The following is a 19,204-nucleotide window of genomic DNA, read 5'->3' as shown; positions in this document are numbered from 1 at the left end:
TTTTTCAAAGATCATAGCTAAAGGCTCAGATACCTCCTCTATCAGCTCCTTGAGTATCCTGGGATGCATTTCATCAGGACCTGGTGACTTGCTGACATCTAACTTTCCTAAGTGACTTTTAACTTGTTCTTTGTGAATCCTATCTTCTAAACCTACCCTCTCTCTGCTTGTATTCACTACGTTAGGCACACCTCCAGACTTCTCGGTGAAGACCGAAACAAAGAAGTCATTGAGCATCTCCGCCATTTCCAAGTTTCCTGTTACTGCTTCTCTCTCCTCACTAAGCAGTGGGCCTACCCTGTCCTTGGTCTTCCTCTTGCTTTTAATGTATTTATAAAAAGTCTTCTTGTTTCCCTTTATGCCTGTAGCTAGTTTGATCTCATTTTGTGCCTTTGCCTTTCTAATCTTGCCCCTGCATTCCCGTGTTGCTTGCCTATATTCATCCTTTGTTAGTTGTCCTAGTTTCCATTTTTTATATGACTCCTTTTTTATTTTGAGATCGTGCAAGAGCAAATGCTTATCAGATAGTCGTCACATCTTTCTCTATTAGAAAGAGGCAGCAAAGAGGGGGGAAAGGAGGAGGTGCTTCAAAGCGGCAATGCCATATGGAGCCCAGGGCCAGATCCTGGATTCCACACAGCACTTCCACTTTGAAATGCCCCGTGCAGCCCGGGGACAGCTGGGGAGTCCCCAGCTGACCCCAGGCTCCATGCGGTGCTGCCACTTTGAAATGCTGTGAGGAGCATGGGGCCAGTGAGGGACTGCTTGAAGTGTTGGGCCTGTTGACACACTTCAGAGGTGGAGATGCCCTTATCAACTAATCGAATAGTCGATGCAAATTTAAATGACTATTCGATTAGCCAATTTATCTAAATGTAACGTCCCTGATGCTAGCAATGGTATTGTTGTCAGAAGTGGGCACTCCGTCAGCAACTGCTGCTCTCTACTCTGCCTGGTCAGATGTGGGTGGTGCAGCAGCTGCTAGCCAAGCACCCAGCTCTGAAGCAACACCACCTCCGGCAGCAGCAGTAGCAACAGAGACGTAAGGTAGATCGGTTTCATCTACAGGTTTGTTTTTATGAAAAGAAGCAAGGAAATGTGGTTGCTAGATGCAGATGACTGGTCATTACTCTTCAGTTTCTCCACATTTAAATTACAGGCAGTCCCCGAGTTATGCGGATCCGACTTATGTCGGATCCACAGTTACGAACGGGGATTTTCTCGCCCAGGAGGACTGGAGCGGCGGGACGCCTGGTCCCTCCGCCCGCCTCCTCCGGGGCGAGAAAAGCTGCTCCCCGTCTCCCTGGTCTGCTGGGGGAGCCAGCAGACCAGGGAGACGCTGAGCCAAGCCGCGCAGGACCCAGGGCCGGACCCGCGGCGCTTCCAGCTGATCTGGAAGCGGCCATGGGTCCGGCCCGGGTCCTCCGCCGCTTTGCTCCGCGTCTCCCTGGTCTGCTGGGGGGGGACGCAGCTAGTGCCCCCCCCCCCAGCAGACCAGGGAGACGTGGAGCAAAGCCTGGGGCCTGTGGTAGAGTAGGTGAGGCGCTGCCAGTTGGTCCCGCAGCACCGCTCCTTGGAGCTACTGGACCAACCCAGCAGCACCCCAGCTGCTCTGCCCCAGGAGTCCTGATTCAGCCGCTGCTGATCAGTTTCAGCAGTGGCTGAATCAGGACGCCTGGGGCAGAGCAGCTGGGGTGCTGCTGGGTTGGTCCAGTAGCGCCGAGGAGCGGCCGCGCTACTGGACCAACCCAGCAGCACCCGAGCTGCTCTGCCCCAGGCGTCCCCAAGTTAGCCGCTGCTGAAACTGACCACCGGCTAACTACAGGAAGCCCGAGGCAGAGTTGCTCTGCCCCGGGCTTCCTGGAATCAGCTGCTGATCAGTTTCAGCAGCAGCTGACTTGGGGACGCCTGGGGTTCTTAAGTTGAATCTGTATGTAAGTCAGAACTGGTGTCCAGATTCAGCCGCTGTTGAAACTGATCAGTTTCAGCAGCGGCTGAATCTGGATGCCAGTTCCGACTTACATACAGATTCAACTTAAGAACAAACCTACAGTCCCTATCTTGTACGTAACCTGGGGACTGCCTGTATAGGGGGAAAACATTCCATGGCCTCTGCAAGCAGTCGCTCATGACAGGTGGTCTTTCTTTAGAGGTGGTCGCTATGGCAGGTTTTACATTTAGATTAAGTAGATGTATAATTAACGAAACATGAGTAGCTAGAGGCACATGGAATCTTCATCAAGAGTGGGGAACGCTGCCCTTCAGTATGCTAGATGTGTAATTGGGAATCTGTAAAATACATCTTTTTCTCCAGCCCATGTGTGGCTATAGAGAAGACCTGACTCAGTACTCACTATTATGTATACACTATTGCCAACCTAAGCATTCAAAAAACATGAGTCTGGTGCCAATATTTACAAGACTGGCTTTAAAAATCATGAGATTTAAGAAAAACAATAAATTTGGGATTCTTATTATTTTCCTTCTGGAATTGGAGCATTCAAGAATCACATTTTCTAGTTGAAAGCATAAGAGCTAGAAACTTATTTAAAAAAAAATGAAAGTAAGACTCTAAGGTAAGAACCTGATTTAGCAGCTGGGGCTTTAAGAAAAAACCTCAAACATCTCAAGACATGATAAAATTGTGAAAGATGGCAATTCTGCGAGTAAGGCATTTGAACTTATGTGATCCCTCATGAGAGGGATCTGTTGGTTGCAAGAGAACAAAGCTGTCTGGTTTTTCTCAGAATTTCTTTACATGGACAGAGTTAAGGTTTTAAGTGTGCATTTCATTTTTTAAAGTTTAAGTTTAACTTTGTGGTTTTTTGAGTTTCATACAGTAGTAACTACAGTGTTCTGGTAAGCTGTTTTACTCTTATTATCAGTATTTTTAACCTTAACTCCTTAAATGTTGACTGCATACAGTATTACTAGCTCTTTGGCCAGACACCACACAATGATAGGAGCTGCTGTGTAAACAGTGGAAGAATCTAAGATTGGTATCAAAAGGATGTTTACATTTTAAAGAAGTTCTAAGAAAACAGTAAAGGTTTCCTCTAGTTGACTCTACTGACATTTATTTTAGAATGTATGATAGTTCGAAAAAGTATAAACTTGAGAGTGGAATTTCCCTATTCTCTTTTATGTCAGAGATCAGTACTGAAAACAAACAAACAAACACAAAATAATTAAAAATATCCATTGGATAAAACACAATTTCCTTTCTCTTTCATGGATTTGGTACATAGAACAACACTGCACAACTTTGGAACCTTATTCCTTAGGATTGGCTCTGAGTGGATATAAACTGGCAACACATGTGCCACTACAATCAAGTAACTATCAATACTGTCGCTGAAAAATCCTCAGGTCAGAAATGCTCACTATTGTTATTATGACACTTGCCTGCATTCATTGGATAAGGCAGCAGCTCTCCTCCCTGAAGGGTCTCTCCACAGTAATGAGTCAATGGTTTAATTTGCCCTTGGGTGGCCACTAGTTTAAAAGACTAGTTTAACCAAGGATTAATTTTTGTCTCAGTCAAGATGTATACAAATTGATTTGTGAAAGTACCTCCTCTTCCTGCTTAGGGATATTAGATATTGTGTAGTTGAATAGTCATGTAATTGCATGAATCTTAGTGGTTATATGACTATTAGATAACCCAATGGGGTAGGGCTAGCAGCCAGTGCAGGGTGGCAGGTGGGAGCTGGTATGCCAGGGGAGCCAGTTTAAAAACCAGCTACCTATGCAGACTGGCTGCTTGCTGCCACGCGCTGCTGCCTCTGATACAGAGACAACAACATGAGGTGGCAGCAGCCCTTGTCTGCCGGGGTCCAAGCTCCCTGTGGACAGAGGTTGCTCCGCGGCAGCAGCCTCTGTCCATGGGGAGCTTGGACCTGCCCACAGACAGGGGCTGCTGCTGCAGACCAGCCTCCGTCTATGATGGGCTTTAATCTATATTCTAAACGTTATCATCTCTCCCTCCCTGCGATATTGCTGCAGTTGAGATCAGCCTTTGGACCTTGCTCCTAAGTGGCTTTGCCAGAGACCAGATTTGTTAGTTTTCCAGGCACAATGTAAAGCTAATTTTTAATTTTTTTTGATGGGCCTTTGCATATGGGCTGAGTGTTGAACTGCAATCCAGCACATTATTTTTAAATTTTAAATCATTACTTGTCTGGTTGGTGTGTAATGTTGTAATGGACAGATCAATTGAGAGCCTAACGGTTTGTGTGGGTTAAAAAACAAACCGACCAACCTAAGGAAAGCACTTGGTTCTGTGAAACCTAAATAAATAATATCAGTTTCTCTGTTAACATCTGAGATCAGAGGCAATTGAAACCCGGCATTCAATGTAATGAAGGTGCTGAGATCTGAAAAGTGGGAACTGTGCGTGTTCAGGGTCTAGGGTTGCCAGATGGTTTCAACAAAAATACCGGACACACTTGACATTACATCACAATCTACATTACATCTTGTTTAGAAAATACCAGACATTTATATTTTCTCATTTATATTTTCTCAATTTGTTACCCGGACAGAAAGCTCAAATACTGGACTGTACGGTTCAAAATTGGACACCCTGGGAAACCTAGCAGGGCCCAAAGGTATTTTTTTCGTGCCCAGTACAAACTTGTAACATGGGCGCCTCCCACAGACATACCAACATCCCTCATCCCAGACATGCAATCTCGTGAGCCATGAAAAAAGTTTGTTTTAATCTTGAAATTACTGTTATGTGTTCTACAGTTCTGAAAAATGCTCCCCGCTTTTTGCTATTTTTGTTTAACATAACCCCCAGCCTGAAAATCCTAGAAGTCTGTAACTTTTTGGTCATTGTAACTTTTAGGATATAATACTGCCAATGGCTTGATTGTTTTTTATTCTAATGGACCAACGTGACTTCAAACATTTTATAATCAGGCCAATTAACTTTAAAGCTTTATTTTTCTAGGTTTTATCATTACAGAATCATAGATTAGGCCCTTCCACTCCATCGCAAGTCAATTTCTTCTGCACGTTCCCACTCCATAGCTCTCTATCTCTCAGTTTAAAACTTTCAAGTCCTAGTTTAACTGCACAAACACACTATCTACTCTAGAGAAGGGCTGGGACTGGGCCAGCAACTCACTGCTCAGAATGTTACTTGAGACTGCTCTAATACTGCTTCTGATTGGCGCCAGCTTACCTCACAAGATCTGGACAACAGATACAGGGAACTAAGTTCCATAAATATCCTCAGGCATGGTCTACAATTTAGCCTCAATTATCCTGCATGGGCTTCAGCCTGGGCTGGGCCCCACAAGGCCTTTGGGCCCCAGTAAAGTGTACCCTCTCCCCCCACTCCATGTGGGGGTCCAGTGCATGTAGCTATTTAACACATGATTCTGTAAGTCATGTGTTTCCTCTGCAATCTGCCATGTGCTTCATACTATGAACTACATTGTGCGTAGACTCCTGAGTTTATGGAATTTGTGTTTCTGGATAACACAGAAGTTTGTTCGCTCTCTCGTTGTTTCAGTGTAAGCTCATGCAACAGTATCTGCTAACAATGCTAAAAGCAGACATGAATCTGGAACAGTGTTCCCTCTAAGATTTTCTATCGATAAGCAGAGAGATCTGTGTCTTGTGCGCCAACAGGTCATGTGTGCTTGTTTGGATGTGTGCCACTGTTGCATCCACCAGTGGCACTGCTCCCTAAGAGACTCTCCCAGGTAGCGCCTCCCTGCAGCCATGTTGGAAGGGAGCGATCCCTTCCCATCGCCCAATCCCGCACCTACGGGAGAGTCGTTTTCCTGCTACCCTTCCCCCGACACTGAGCACAGGCTGGGAGCCAGAATGCTCATGCCAGCTCCTCCCATATGGGAACAGCACGCCTGGGCCTCAGTTTTCCCTCAGTAGCACGATCTGGACCCATGTGTTAGTACTTAGCCCTGAAGGGGCAAGGGTCCCTGCGGATTATTTAGGGTTAGGAGGCAGGGGCAGGATTATTTTGGCCAAATGACAGGGAAACACCACTGACCCTGGAAGGTCTCCTGCAGGTGGAAGCCCCTTGCTCAATGGGACATTCAAACCAGACAGCAAAGGAGGAAACATGAGAGGGAAGAATCCAGCCCTGACTCAGGGAAGGTGGCTGGAGCCTGAAGGGGCAGTTCTAGCTCGTGGAAAGCACTTGGAAACACTATGCATGTGGCAGCATTAAACGGAGGGGACTGGTTCTCCCCAGAAAGGGACTAAACAGAGACTGGAGGTTTATTGAGGGAGGGGGCTGACAGCCCGGCCTTTTAGCTCTGGGTTAGTCCTTGCCAAGGGTCTGCTGGTGGAGGAATTAGAGACCTCCCATGTCTTCTCATGGTGCATCCCCAAAGCTGCCATGAGATTCCAGCTCCGGCACCCAGAGGAGCAGCTGCTGCTGCCACACGGCCCTGGCCCTGACCCCGGAGCAGCTAGGCAATTATTACATGCCCTGGCAACAGCTTTGGGGAGCTGGGATAGCAAAGAGCCACCCAGCTGAGCCCCCACTTACCTACCACCAGTAACTCACCTGCTTCTACTAGCATGCTACTGCGTGGCTCTCTAAAGGAGATGGGCGCACGGAGAATTTTTTGTGCACGGCCACAAACGAAAGATAACACAGAAAATTACTAACTAACCATGCTTGAGACTCAAAGGTTTCACGCTGGTGTACACTATGGAGTTATTGCAAAATAACCCCCCTTATTTTGAAATAATGAGCGGAGCGTCCACACTCCTAAGCCCATTATTTCGAAATAAGAGGCTGGTTATTTTGAAATCTGTGCTCCTGCTTTCCTCGGGGAACAACGCTTATTTTGGGATAGCATTAGTGTGGATGATCTGGTGCTGCTAATTCAAAATAATTGGCCTCTCACAGCTGCACATGTGACTGCTCTGGCCACACCTAGCACCTCCATTGCTCCCCTTCTCCTGCAGAGCTTAAAACTACAGGCAGCAGGAAAAAGACTTGTGCCACGTGGCGAGCTTTGCCAGCCCTATGCCATACAACAGCATCCCAGGAGTCATGGCAGACCCCAACGCTCTCTCAAACTCTCCCATGGCTGCCAGCACTCCTGCTACTCCCTTGGGTACCACTGGCCAGGGACACAGGAGAGCTTCGGCCTGGACTGGTGTAGAGATCCTGGACCTCATCAAGGTCTGGGGAGAGGAGACCAATCTCCAGGATCTCCGCACTAGAAAGAGGAATGTGGACGCGTATGATTGCTGTCAGCCTGGCTGACAAAGGCCACACCTGGACCATGGACCAGGTCCACATGAAAGTTAAGGAGTTCTGACAGGCCCACCACAAGGCCAGGGAGCAGTGCAGATGCTCCGGGGTCGTACCGCACATGTATGAGCAGCTGGATGCCACTGTGGGAGGGCGACTGATCACGCGCCGCCCCCATCCCGCCATCATCATCCAGGACCTGCTCCTCACCCTGGAGCCAGTCTCCCCTCCCAGGATGTCTCCCAGGCCTTGGACAATCCTGGGGAAGGCACGTAAGGAAAGTTATAGAACTCACCCGATCAATACACGGGGACAGGCTGCGAGGGGCTGTGCACTCCTCGCTTGGCTTACTTGGCCTAGGGGTTGCACAATGGCCTGTGCACATGAGTGCACATGGAGTGCCAGTTTGGAGCACTCAGCCCCAGGACGCTCTCACACAGGACCTTCTTACAAGGTTCATGGACAGGCCTGCCTTCCTCCAGCCTCTCTCTTGGGACACCATTCCACAACAAGGCACCACTAAGCAGTCAGGTCATGGAATCACACAGCAGTGCCACACATGGCACAAGGTCATGCCCGCACTCAGGCAACATTCGCTCCTGATCAAGCATGGAGATGGGGAGGGGACTGATCGCCTGCATGGGAACCTGCTGGAGGGAGGGAGAGGAGAGGAACCCAACAGCACTCTCTCTGGCATTCAGCCTCTGCCACTCACACACACTTCCTCCAAAACTCCTCACCCCCTCCAGCCAGCAGGGATAGATGTTCTCTCTCTGGGATGCACCACTGCTGGACCCAGACTGTATGCAACAGAGAAGAAGCCGAGCCATCCTGTCCCCAATTCCCATCCACAGGCTCCTGGCATGGCCAGCACCTTCCCATGCTTGCTTGTCCCTGGGCCATGCGTGTAATGATGCTGTCTTGGGATGTGAGTGATGACCCTCTGTAGCAGTATGTGGTTGATGGCTTTGGCTACCTGCAGGAGCATGGCCCTGACTGGATTTCCACATGCTAAACTGGTTCCCGACGGAGTGGTAGCTGTCTGGTATAGTGAGCTTCCAGGGTCAGGGCGATAATGATGAGCTTCTACAAGGGTATGGCAGGTCTCAGTTGGGTGTCCTCTTGCCTGAGGCCAGGGGTGAACCACTTACAGAGTTCCAGGAAGATGGCCTTCTGCTTGTAGAAGTTCTGGAGCCACTGCTAGTCGTCCCATAGCTGCAGGATGATAAAGTCCCACAAGTCCAAACTGGTTTCCCACTGCCAGAAGTGGTGTTCCACAGTGTCCAGGGGTTTGAGGGGCATTTGCAGCAGCAGGAGTGCCAGGACCTGGTAGACGAGGGCCTGCGGTCTGAGCTGGTTCTCATCCTGCTGGAGCAGACTGCAGGCAGTGTGGAAGTATTGCACCCATGAGCCTGGCACTGCTTTGCAACAGCTCCAGCTCTGTATTGGGAGTGGTCTGGTGTCTGCAAGGGCAACCAGAGCACAATGCATCCATTTTGTGTCTCGCAAGGGGGCAGACAGAGGAGCAGTGGCGTGCGAGATGTGGCTGTAGAGAGGAGTCCCTGAAAGCACATGTTATAGCTTGCCTGACCAACCAGCTGCAGGAAGTGTCCACCCTCCTGGTGCCCTCCCCAGGGAACTTCTGGGGGGGCTCTAAGTCTCAGGCAGGCTCCAATCAGTGTGAACACGCTATTTCAAAATTCTGATTAATTTTGGGTAATTACTAATTCTGAGTAATTTTGATGCTCCCCCATAGTGGAGACACGCTATTTCGATTTTGTTATTTTGGGAGTTATTTCAATTGTACGTTTTTCAAAATAATTTCTTGGTGTCGACATGTCCTTCTAAGGGGTGGACTTAGCTATGGGGGACAAATATGATTTTAATAAAAGGTGCATAGGATTTGTCCATAAATAAGGGCGACGAGAATAGCCCTTTACATAATATAGATTATTTTTGAAAGCTTAAATGAAATGTTTTGCAATATATATTTAGATGTGTCAGTAACATTCAATCTCACAAGGAAAGTTTGCCTAACACCAAAATAAAAAAATCAAGGATTTGAAAACTGCTGTTTGTTACATAAATATAGAGTTAGATTCTGTCACTTTTGCTCATTCCAGACCAAACAGCGGTACCCTGATTTGCACTGAACTATACCTTACCTCTCCCGTATCCAGGGGATTGGCATGGATTAGGCTGCTATTCAAGCTGAGTAAGGGGATCAAAGTCTGGTCCTTCCATTGACTGAGCCATTCCATTGACTTCAGAATGACAAATGAAGGGGAAAGAAGAATGAGGCAGGAGCACTAGGCAGAGCAACATTTAAGATGACTCGGTTCTCAGCTCCTAACACCGGGTAGTACTTTTCTTCATCTATGACTATGGGTACGTCTGGTTTACACAGCAAGCACAGTGGCAGCTTATCTCTGAACCGGAGTCTATACACTATAGTCTAAAAATAGCTGTGTAGATGTTCAGTCTTGAGCCGGAGAGTGCAGAAATTTAAGCATAGGGGATAAGTGGGCTTCAAAGCTTAAGCCTGAGTGCAGTGGGGTCTGGATCAGGTTCTGCAGGAAAAAGTAGCCAGGAACCACTGCACATTGTGTGTTACAAAATGGGACAAAACGGGGAGAATTTCTATAAAACCAAAGTGCACGTATTTACTAAGCGCCCTCTCTTGTAAGCCCTAGAAGCAGAGATACTAGTTCTTTTTAAAGACTCCATTTCCCATTGATGGCCACGGGACTGCTCATGTGAATAAAGATAAGTCACAAGTAAGACCAGATATTAAAACAAGCCTAGGAATATACATACAGAAATTAAATATCATTTGGGGATACTAAGCAGTACTGTTACTGCTTATCACAGATACCATGTGGAAAATCTGCTTGAGCCATTTACTCTTTCTTTTGATTTTTCCTTACACTTGCAAAGATTGTGACATTCAGTGTTGAGTCATTTTTTACCAATATTGAATTACAGCACACTTCCATTTATTTGTAAAAATCACAACAAGCTCCCTCTAGTACAGTATCTACGCTTCCAGTTTCGGTTGCGAAAGGGAGTAGGTGTTATTACAGTGGAAGAACTCAGCTCAGTTGGCTGAAGAATAATCAGCTAACAATAATTAACTTCCATCACTCAGTTAGTCTTGCACCACCAAATCCTACTTTATTTGTCTTGAGTTCGTAATTTAACATAACTATTGATGGTGCTGCAATACCGAGTCTATTGGAGTGCCACTCACTGCTTGGTTTTCATTAATAGTGTTCATGCCCTTATTTTAAAAAATCCACCATAATTATATGGGAAAAAGGTAAATTGCCATTTTCTACATACAATTCCATTGCCACTGCCATTGAACGTGAATATTTTCCCTCTTTAGAGGTCTGCAAGTAAAATGCCTCAACTAATGGCCCAAATAATGTTCCAACCCCCCAAAACACATACATCTGAGCAATGAGCATTGTTAGACTGGGAACCTTAGGTCTGAAGAGAACCGTATTTTCTACTTCTCCCCAACTAGTAATAATTATACTTAAATCTGGACTTGGAGTGACTGGAATAATTTAGTATCTCTTCTTTCCTCTCCTTCAGAACACAACATGAAAATATGATCCAGAAATAACTTTTCTATTTCACAGCAGCTGGCACAGTCAGGTGTTAAGGTTGGCTTTTAACTTACAATCACACTGACTACTAAACAGTATAAATTTTTTGAAGCGACAACTTGCCAGCTCTATAGCAACTTGGACTATAGTTCCTATTTTTATAAACTTCCAACCTTTATAAATTAAACCCACTTTTACTGTCAATGTACTTCAAATTTAACTTAAAGCCAGCTCAGATTTTCCTCCTAATTCTCACATTCCCAGAAATTACTAGAAGGAAGAATAAAAAAGAGAGGCATTTAACCCCACATTTGTTTCTGCTTCTTCTTTGGCTTGCTAGCTGCCTATAACTTTGCCTCAATGTTTCATTTTCTTGGGTAAATTTGGCCTTTCAGAAGTGTGATGACACAGTGGAATGAATAAAACAAAATTAATACAGGTTTTCAAAGGTTCCTGCATGCCAACGCATTGCATAGATTAACAGTGTCAAGAAAAACACTTACTAAAGCAGTCAAAGGCACTTGCAAACTGTTATCATAGGTTCTGATTCAACTAAGGAAATAAGCATGTATGTAACCTGAAACATATGAGCAGCGCCACTGAATTCAGTGGCACTAAATAGCTACAAGCATTGTGGTTCTCATCAGGCAAAGCACATCATGCACATCAATAATCCCTCTGAAGTCAATGGGGATACTCAGGTGCTTAAAGTTAAGCACGTGATTAAGGTAAAATTTTCCTAAGTACCTAAGCCTGATTTTGCAAATAATTACTTAACTTTATTATCATTAGCAGTCCTACTGTAACCTGCAAAGCTTTACTTACCTGGACTGTGATCCAAAGTGCACTGAAATCAGGGGGAGTTTCCAATGGCTTTAAAGACCTTTGGATCAAGTTCTATTCAAGTCAAGTCAATGAGAATACTTATAAGGATCAGGCCCTACGTTTTCTTTTTGAAGAATCTCTCTTAAGAGGGACAGGAGGAGAATTGTCCTTCCTCACAAAGGCAGAGTTAAATAATATCATACAACCCCAGTGGTGCATGATGATTCTATACACAGAATGTCATGGTAACATTAAAAAAAACCCAGAACTGAAGCAAACTTTTTTGCAGGATTCATTGAGATTACTCCTTGTACTTTTTATATCTGCATCCAAGCCAAATCTGACTGGGCAGTTTAAGAGAATAATTTTGTAGAAAGGAAAGATAGACAGCACTGATACTGAAACGAGCAGTATTTTATTTCCAGTATTCAAAATGCTGAAATGCATTTAGAAGCACACAGAAGGAAAGCAACACATAAAATCTTAACCATAACCAACTGGCAGAAAATACACGTGGTTGGATTCTATGATCTGTCAAGTTCAACTTGCACTGCTTACATTTACATGTCACACAGGGAGTTACAGTGATTGGAGAATTCCCCCCTGTGGACTGGAAATCTCCAAGAGCTGGAAACTACTCTTGCAGGCATTGGAGGAAGAGTGTGAAAAAGATGGGGAAGGAAAGGGATATGCCTAAGTGAGGCACTGCTACTCCTGATTCTGCATGGGGATACAATCAGTCCCTCAGTAAAAATTACCCCTCTCTGGCCTTAAATTATAGCAGGGCCCAAGTGGCTGAAGACAAGGGAATCACTATTATCTTCCTGATGCCCCTGCACTGTGCTTGAGCTGTTTCTGGTATAGTAAAAAAATCAAGCCCTTAGAATGTATATAATATATTTCCAGGATTGGCACTCTGAAACCTTCTGGCTACGTCTACACTGGCACGATTTTCCAAAAATGCTTTTAACGGAAAACTTTTCTGTTAAAAGCATTTTTGGAAAAGAGAGTCTAGATTGGCAGGACGCTTTTCCGCAAAAGCACTTTTTGCGGAAAAGCGTCCGTGGCCAATCTAGACACGCTTTTCCGCAAAAAAGCCCCGATCGCCATTTTCGCGATCTGGGCTTTTTTGCGGAAAACAAATCTCTGCTGTCTACACTGGCCCTTTTGCGCAAAAGTCTTTCGTAAAAAGATTTTTGCCCGAACGGGAGCAGCATAGTTTTTCCGCAAAAGCACTGACAATCTTACATGAGATCGTCAGTGCTTTTGCAGAAATTCAAGCGGCCAGTGTAGACAGCTGGCAAGTTTTTCCGCAAAAGCAAATGATTTTGCAGAAAAACTTGCCAGTCTAGACACAGCCTCTATGTCTATAGAGTCAGTATGAAGCACTAAAAACAGCTACAAACAAGGCTGAGACCACTTTTTATTCAGAATATCACCAGGTTCAATCATTCCTGGATATTGCAGTCTGTCATCATCCAGTTTTTAAGTTCTCTGCCATTTTAACTTTACAAAATACAGCACAGGGCATAAGTGCTGGAAGTAGGGGTGCTACTACTACACCCCCAAGCTTCAAGTAGTAATGAAACCTCATATACATGGTTTCTGCCTTCAGCATCCTCACTATGAAAATTGTTCCAGCACCACTGCCTAAGGGATAGCAGGGCATGTATCTATGCCATGTGAAGAGTTCAACACCACTGTGATGTCAGAGCTAACTCAATCAATCACCACACTTACTCTACAGCTTATTTTCATGGAACAAATTCATTGGTTCTGTGATGGAGATGGCTCAGATGATGGATTACTTGGCCCAACTGCCATACCCAGGCACTCAACTGCAATCCATATGAATCAACATAAATCTTCCAGCAGAATCTCTCAGATATAAATCAACACAACTACTTATACCCACAAACACCACCACAACTAGTACACACAATAACCTGAACACGTAACTCCTCAGCACACACCTCTCTCTTTGCCAGCCAAACCTATACAACCTTCACAGTAAAATGCGACTGACAAACAAATCAACACAACCTCTAACAGCAACAACTCAAAATATCACTCTGAATATCTCATGAGGTACTGTGAAAAGAGAAATATAGCTACAAGTATGTTTGAGAGCTGAATATCACCAGGTTCCTTTATTGCTGGGTTCTGAGAGCTATTACTGTCCAACTTTTAATTTCTCAGATATTTTCAGCTTTTTTACACACAACTTTACGAATTACACCGATGCAACAGCATGGGCTTTCAAGTCTCAGAGGCGTAGGCGTGTTAGTCTGTAACTAAAACTGTAACTGAAAAAAACTATAAAACAAAGAATGGTCCTGCAGCCCTTTAGAGACTAACAAAAATGTAGGTTTTCAGATATTTGACTAATTATAATAATTGATCTTAAGTAGAAAATATAACTGGCCAGATTCGGTTCTGAGTTTCAGTGTTAGAAAGCCAGAATAATTAGAGTCAATAGGTCTGAGTCTTCTTTTACATTGGTGTGCATCAGAAGCAACCCCTCTGAAGTCAATGGAGTTACACTGGTGTCAAACTGGTCTGAAATCAAAATCAGAACTAGTGGAATTCCTGTGGATTTACAATGGTGTAAATGAACTCAGAAGGTGTCCCCAAAGTGATTAGGTATCTCACAAAACTCTGAAGATTAAATTGTTACCTTCTTCAAATTTTGTTTTATTGTTGTACTGTCTCTCTCCACAACCTTCATCATTTCTTGGCTTGCCATATACAGGACATTTGCTGCAGAAAAAGAAATGCACAATAATGCAATTAGGAAGCAAATCTCTTACAGCAAGCAATGGGCCCGATCCTGAAAAGAAATACTACAGGCTACGCACTTATAATCATGTTCAGACCCATTGAAAGCAATACAGCAGTCAGAACGATTTTGCAGGACTGAGGCTTAGGCCTTAAAATATCAAGCAACACGTCTGATAATTTTCAGAGAAATTTACTTTTCACTATTCATGTGACACAGCCACTTTGCTATCAACTTTCTGAGATGGCTACCTGACCAAAAGTATTAGTGAGGAAAAAGATGCAATATATTAATTAAATAACTATTATTATATTATTCCATCTGCTCTTTAGTATGCTCTTTTGGAAAAATCAGAAGTAATGGCTAGAATTCTCTGCACTCATACAGCATTTTTTATGTTCAAAGCACTTTGCTAATATATACAGTAATTCATTTTCTTATTAATCCTGTATATTAGGTAATTCCATGTTAATGAACATTATTATTAATTATTATTATTATACCTAGAAGTTCCAGTGATAACCCAGGACTCCAGTGTCCTAGATATGGCACAAACACAGAACAAAATGACACTTCCTGCCCCAAGGAGCTTACATTGTTCCTATTAAACACATGGGGAACCAAAAGCAAAATGTGTGAAATCTTGGCATCATTGACATCAAAGGCAAAATTGCCACTGACTTTAAGGAAGCCATGATTTCATCCGAAGCGTGAAAGTTATTTGTCCAAGCCTGGTTTTTCAGGAGAGACTTTCTAAAAAGATCCTGACTGCTCAGTATGAACATAAAAGACCCCATGAGGCACTCTGTGGATTTGGCATGCGTACCTGGCTCTGGCCCCTCCTCCCAACCACGTTTTCTAGGCTGCAACCTCCAGGATGGTTGATTGTTAGCAGTGCATTGTGGATAGTCTGAGCTGGCTCCAGTTGAAGTCCAAGGGAGTTTTGCCACTAGGAGCATCAGAAGCCAGCCTGTTGGGCTGAACAGAACTATATACATTAAAAATATTACAGATCACCAATGTGGAACTTGTCATGTTTCTGTCAGGTAGCATCTTGCTGGAGATATCACATGCAATTTCCTGTTCTCAGCCCAGCCCAACAGTGACAGCAAAACTGAGTTTAAGCAAGGGCAGCAATCAAAAAAGGTCTTCTGCCTGCATCCTATCTAGGGTTTCCTGTCTCTCCTCTTCTCATCTTTGATAGTCCTCTTTCCCATCTCTGCTTCAGGGGGTTACAGAGTGCTCACTGATGGGTTCTGTTGAGACATACTGGGTTGCTGTTACACTTCTTGCCTGAAAGGGTATTCAGGGAATGCAGAAGCAACCAGATGTGGGGTGTGTGTCTGTATAATGGGAGGGGTATTTGGGACTTCTGGAAGGGGATATGAGGCCTTACTCTTGACGTAGGAGGCAGTGTCACTTCCTGTTATAGTGATAAGATGGTTGGCATAGCCCCGGGATGCAGAGTCAGTCATCAATCAGCACCTTCCTGCCTCTCCTGCTCCTCAAGGTGGGAGCCAGGGCAGGCTGGACAGGATCTGGCAGCTGTGATGGAAGGGACCAATTAGCTGTGGCTGCAGGAAAGGGACCAGTCAGGGCATGGAGAAAGGCTCTTTCTGAGCTGCAACGTCTCCTTGGAAAAAATTTCAGACATTTCCTCTTTTTGAAAAGTCCCCCTCCCACTCCGACAGAAGGAGAAAGATGGAAAAAGAAGTTGTGTCCAGGAAAACCAGGACATATTGTAACCTTTGGCAATATTAAGCACAACTTTCAGAAGTGCTGAGCACCTGTGGTTTCCACTGGCTCCCAGTGGAGCTGTGGCTGCTCAGCACCTCTGAAAATCAGGCAGAAGTCATCTCAGATCAGAGGTCATTTTTGAAAACACTGGTTTTAAAGTGCCCTGAAAAATAGGAAATGCAGAATCAAGGTGGATACCAACCCTGAGCTGCAAGAATATCTATGTAGCAGTAGGGATAACCTTCTAGCCTCTGGATGAAGAAAAAGAAACAGAGTGAATAGGGATGAAGGATTAAAGAGATAGCAAAATCTAACAAAATAATAATAAAGGTGGACTTCTACTAACCACATAAGCTGGTTAAACAGCACAACAGGACAAAGCGTAGGGAAACAATTTCTTGACACTTTAACTCTAGACACTTTCAGTGACTGCTTGGAACAGCCAATTCTAGATCACACAAGAGAATTATTCTTGATTCTTGATATTGTAGGAAACACATAGGAACTAATCAAGACATGACAGTAGCTGTGTCAGTAAGTAACAGTGAGTACAACATAATCACCTCAAGATGTAAAAACAAAGGACAAGGGATTCTTTAAGTGAACTAAAAGAAGGAAGCCTGCAATAGACTTAGCGAGCCTTCAGGATCATCAGGGCTAATGGGAACCAATAGGGTAGATAAAGACACTGCTGAGGAGCTAAATGATTTATTTGCCTGGTCTTTATTATTTAGAATGCTGGGAAGATTCTTTCTTCCAAACCAGCTCTTTTCTGGTAATAAAGATGAGATGCAATCAGAGTCTGAGGTAACAGAAAAATGACTGCTGGAGCAAACTGATCATTTAGAAAGCACAAGTCGCCAGGCCCAAATGGTGTATCCAAGAGTTCTGAATAAGCTTAAATAAGAAGTAGCTGACTTGCTAACAAAAAATGCAATCTCATTAAACAGTCACTACTCTCGAGATTTAGAGAATAGCAAGTCTTATATATATATATATATTTTAAAAAGACTTTGGTGTGAACAAGTGAATAATAGATTGTATCTTACATCTGTAGTAAATTAATTGCAATGATAGTTGAAAACTGAAAAACAAAATGCCTGGAAGGTGTGTAACAAACACAGAGATTGAAAGAAAACTCATGTTTCATTAATCTCCTATAATTCCTGGATATGTCAGTGAAGCAGTGGATAAAGGAGAACCAGCTGACATAATTTATTTAGACTTCCAAAAGGCTTTTGACAAAGTTCCACACAAAAGGCTAATAAAGAAGATAAGTAGTAACAGTGTGAGAGGCAAAGTGTTGCCATGGATCAAAAACTGGTGATGAGACAGAAAACAAAGGGTGGGATTAAATGGCAAAAGGTTAACAGAAGTTGATTCAAGGTTCCATACTAGGTCTACTGTTGTTTAATACATTTATTAATGACCTAGAAAGGGGACTGAGTAGTGAGGTAGCAACATTTGCAGATGACAAAAAGTTATTTAGGTTAATCAGGATTGGACGAGACTGGGAGGAACTTCAGACCAGACATAAATCATTTAGGTGAAAGGGCAATGCAAATGAAATTCAATGTCAATAAATACACAGTCTCAGATAGGTAGCTGTGTTAGTCTGTAACTTTAAAAACAAGTAGTCCTGTGGCACCTTAGAGACTAACACAAATATATGGAATCATGAGCTTTTATGGAAAGACTTCATGTGGGTTTTACCCATCAAAGCTCATGATTCCATATATTTTTGTTAGTCTCTAAGGTGCCACAGGACTACTTGTTAATAAATACTCAGTACTGCATGTGGGAAGGAAAAACTGAACTATTTGTAGATCTTACAGGATTCTAAATATCAACTCAAAGAAAGGACCTGAGTATCATTGCAATTTCAGTTAAAAAAACAAACAAACAAACAAACAATCAAGATAGTGAGTTGGATGAGAAATGGTGAATAATAGAGAATACCGAATGCCTCTATGTAAATCAATGGTGCAGCCTCATCTGGAATACTATATGCAGTACTGTTCACCCTATCTCATATAGGGTATCACAGAACTAGGTGGGTTCAGAGAAAGGTGGTGCGAATAATCGAACCCATAAAAATCATACAAAGAGAGACTGAGAAGATTGGGATTGTTCACTTAAATAAAGCGATAAATGAGAGAAGACATGCTACAAGTATATGAAATAGTGTGTGTTTGGTATAGAGAAGGTAGATTGGGAATTTCTGTTTTCTCTGTCTCATAACACAAGAACAAGAGGGCTGCCAGTTCAATTAAAAGATGGAAAATAAAATAAATACATTTCCACATACAGTGTGATTAAATCAGGAATTCAGAGCCACAGGAAGTTGCTGAGGCCAAGGAGTTAGTAAGATTCAAAATGGGACTTGACATATATATGGAAAACATATAACCATATATTTAAGAGCTTACGCTAGTCTCTACCTATTAGAGATCTGGAAAAGACCTAATATGGAGGGCAGATTACCCTGCAGCTCCACACTGTGGAACCCCACACTTTACTTTGAAATGCCAATGTCAGAGACAGAACAGTGGACAAGATAGACTTCAGATCTGATCTAGCCTGGCAAGTCCTAAATTCTTAAACACAGTGCTTTTGGGGCACATTGTGGACTTTACTTCTAATTATTATTTATAAGTGTCAGTGGTGATATTTTAATAAGCAACTTCTCCAGATTTTTATATAAAAACTGAACCTGAAAAGAACTCAAACGCTCAACCTAAAAGGAAAGGGTACAGAATACACACACAAACACACATGCACGCACCTTCCCCCATCCTTACCTCTCTTCAAAGGGCCAACCAAGGAAAATATAGTAGGGTATGTCTACACTACAAAGTTAGTTCGAACTAACGGACGTTAGTTCGAACTAACTTTAATAGGCGCTACACTAGCGCTCCGCTAGTTCGAATTTGAATCGAACTAGCGGAGCGCTTAGTTCGAACTAGGTAAACCTCATTTTACGAGGATTAAGCCTAGTTCGAA

The 19,204-nt window shown here is 43.7% G+C and overlaps 1 protein-coding gene across 5 annotated transcripts in view; it reads right to left on the bottom strand.

The window, feature by feature from the left end:
• LDAH (lipid droplet associated hydrolase) overlaps positions 1–19,204 on the bottom strand; it is a 213,828-nt gene that overhangs the window by 14,029 nt on the left and 180,595 nt on the right. For all 5 annotated transcript variants that reach the window (XM_006131859.5, XM_006131858.5, XM_075923427.2 and 2 more), the window contains one exon: positions 14,363–14,445. In XM_006131859.5, the coding sequence (XP_006131921.2) occupies positions 14,363–14,445 (83 nt within the window). The remainder of the gene's footprint in view (positions 1–14,362; positions 14,446–19,204) is intronic.

This window comes from Pelodiscus sinensis, chromosome 3 (assembly GCF_052426305.1).
Source record: "Pelodiscus sinensis isolate ZL-2025 chromosome 3, ASM5242630v1, whole genome shotgun sequence".
In the NCBI taxonomy this organism is placed as follows: domain Eukaryota; kingdom Metazoa; phylum Chordata; order Testudines; family Trionychidae; genus Pelodiscus; species Pelodiscus sinensis.
This window is presented reverse-complemented; position numbering and strand designations above follow the sequence as displayed.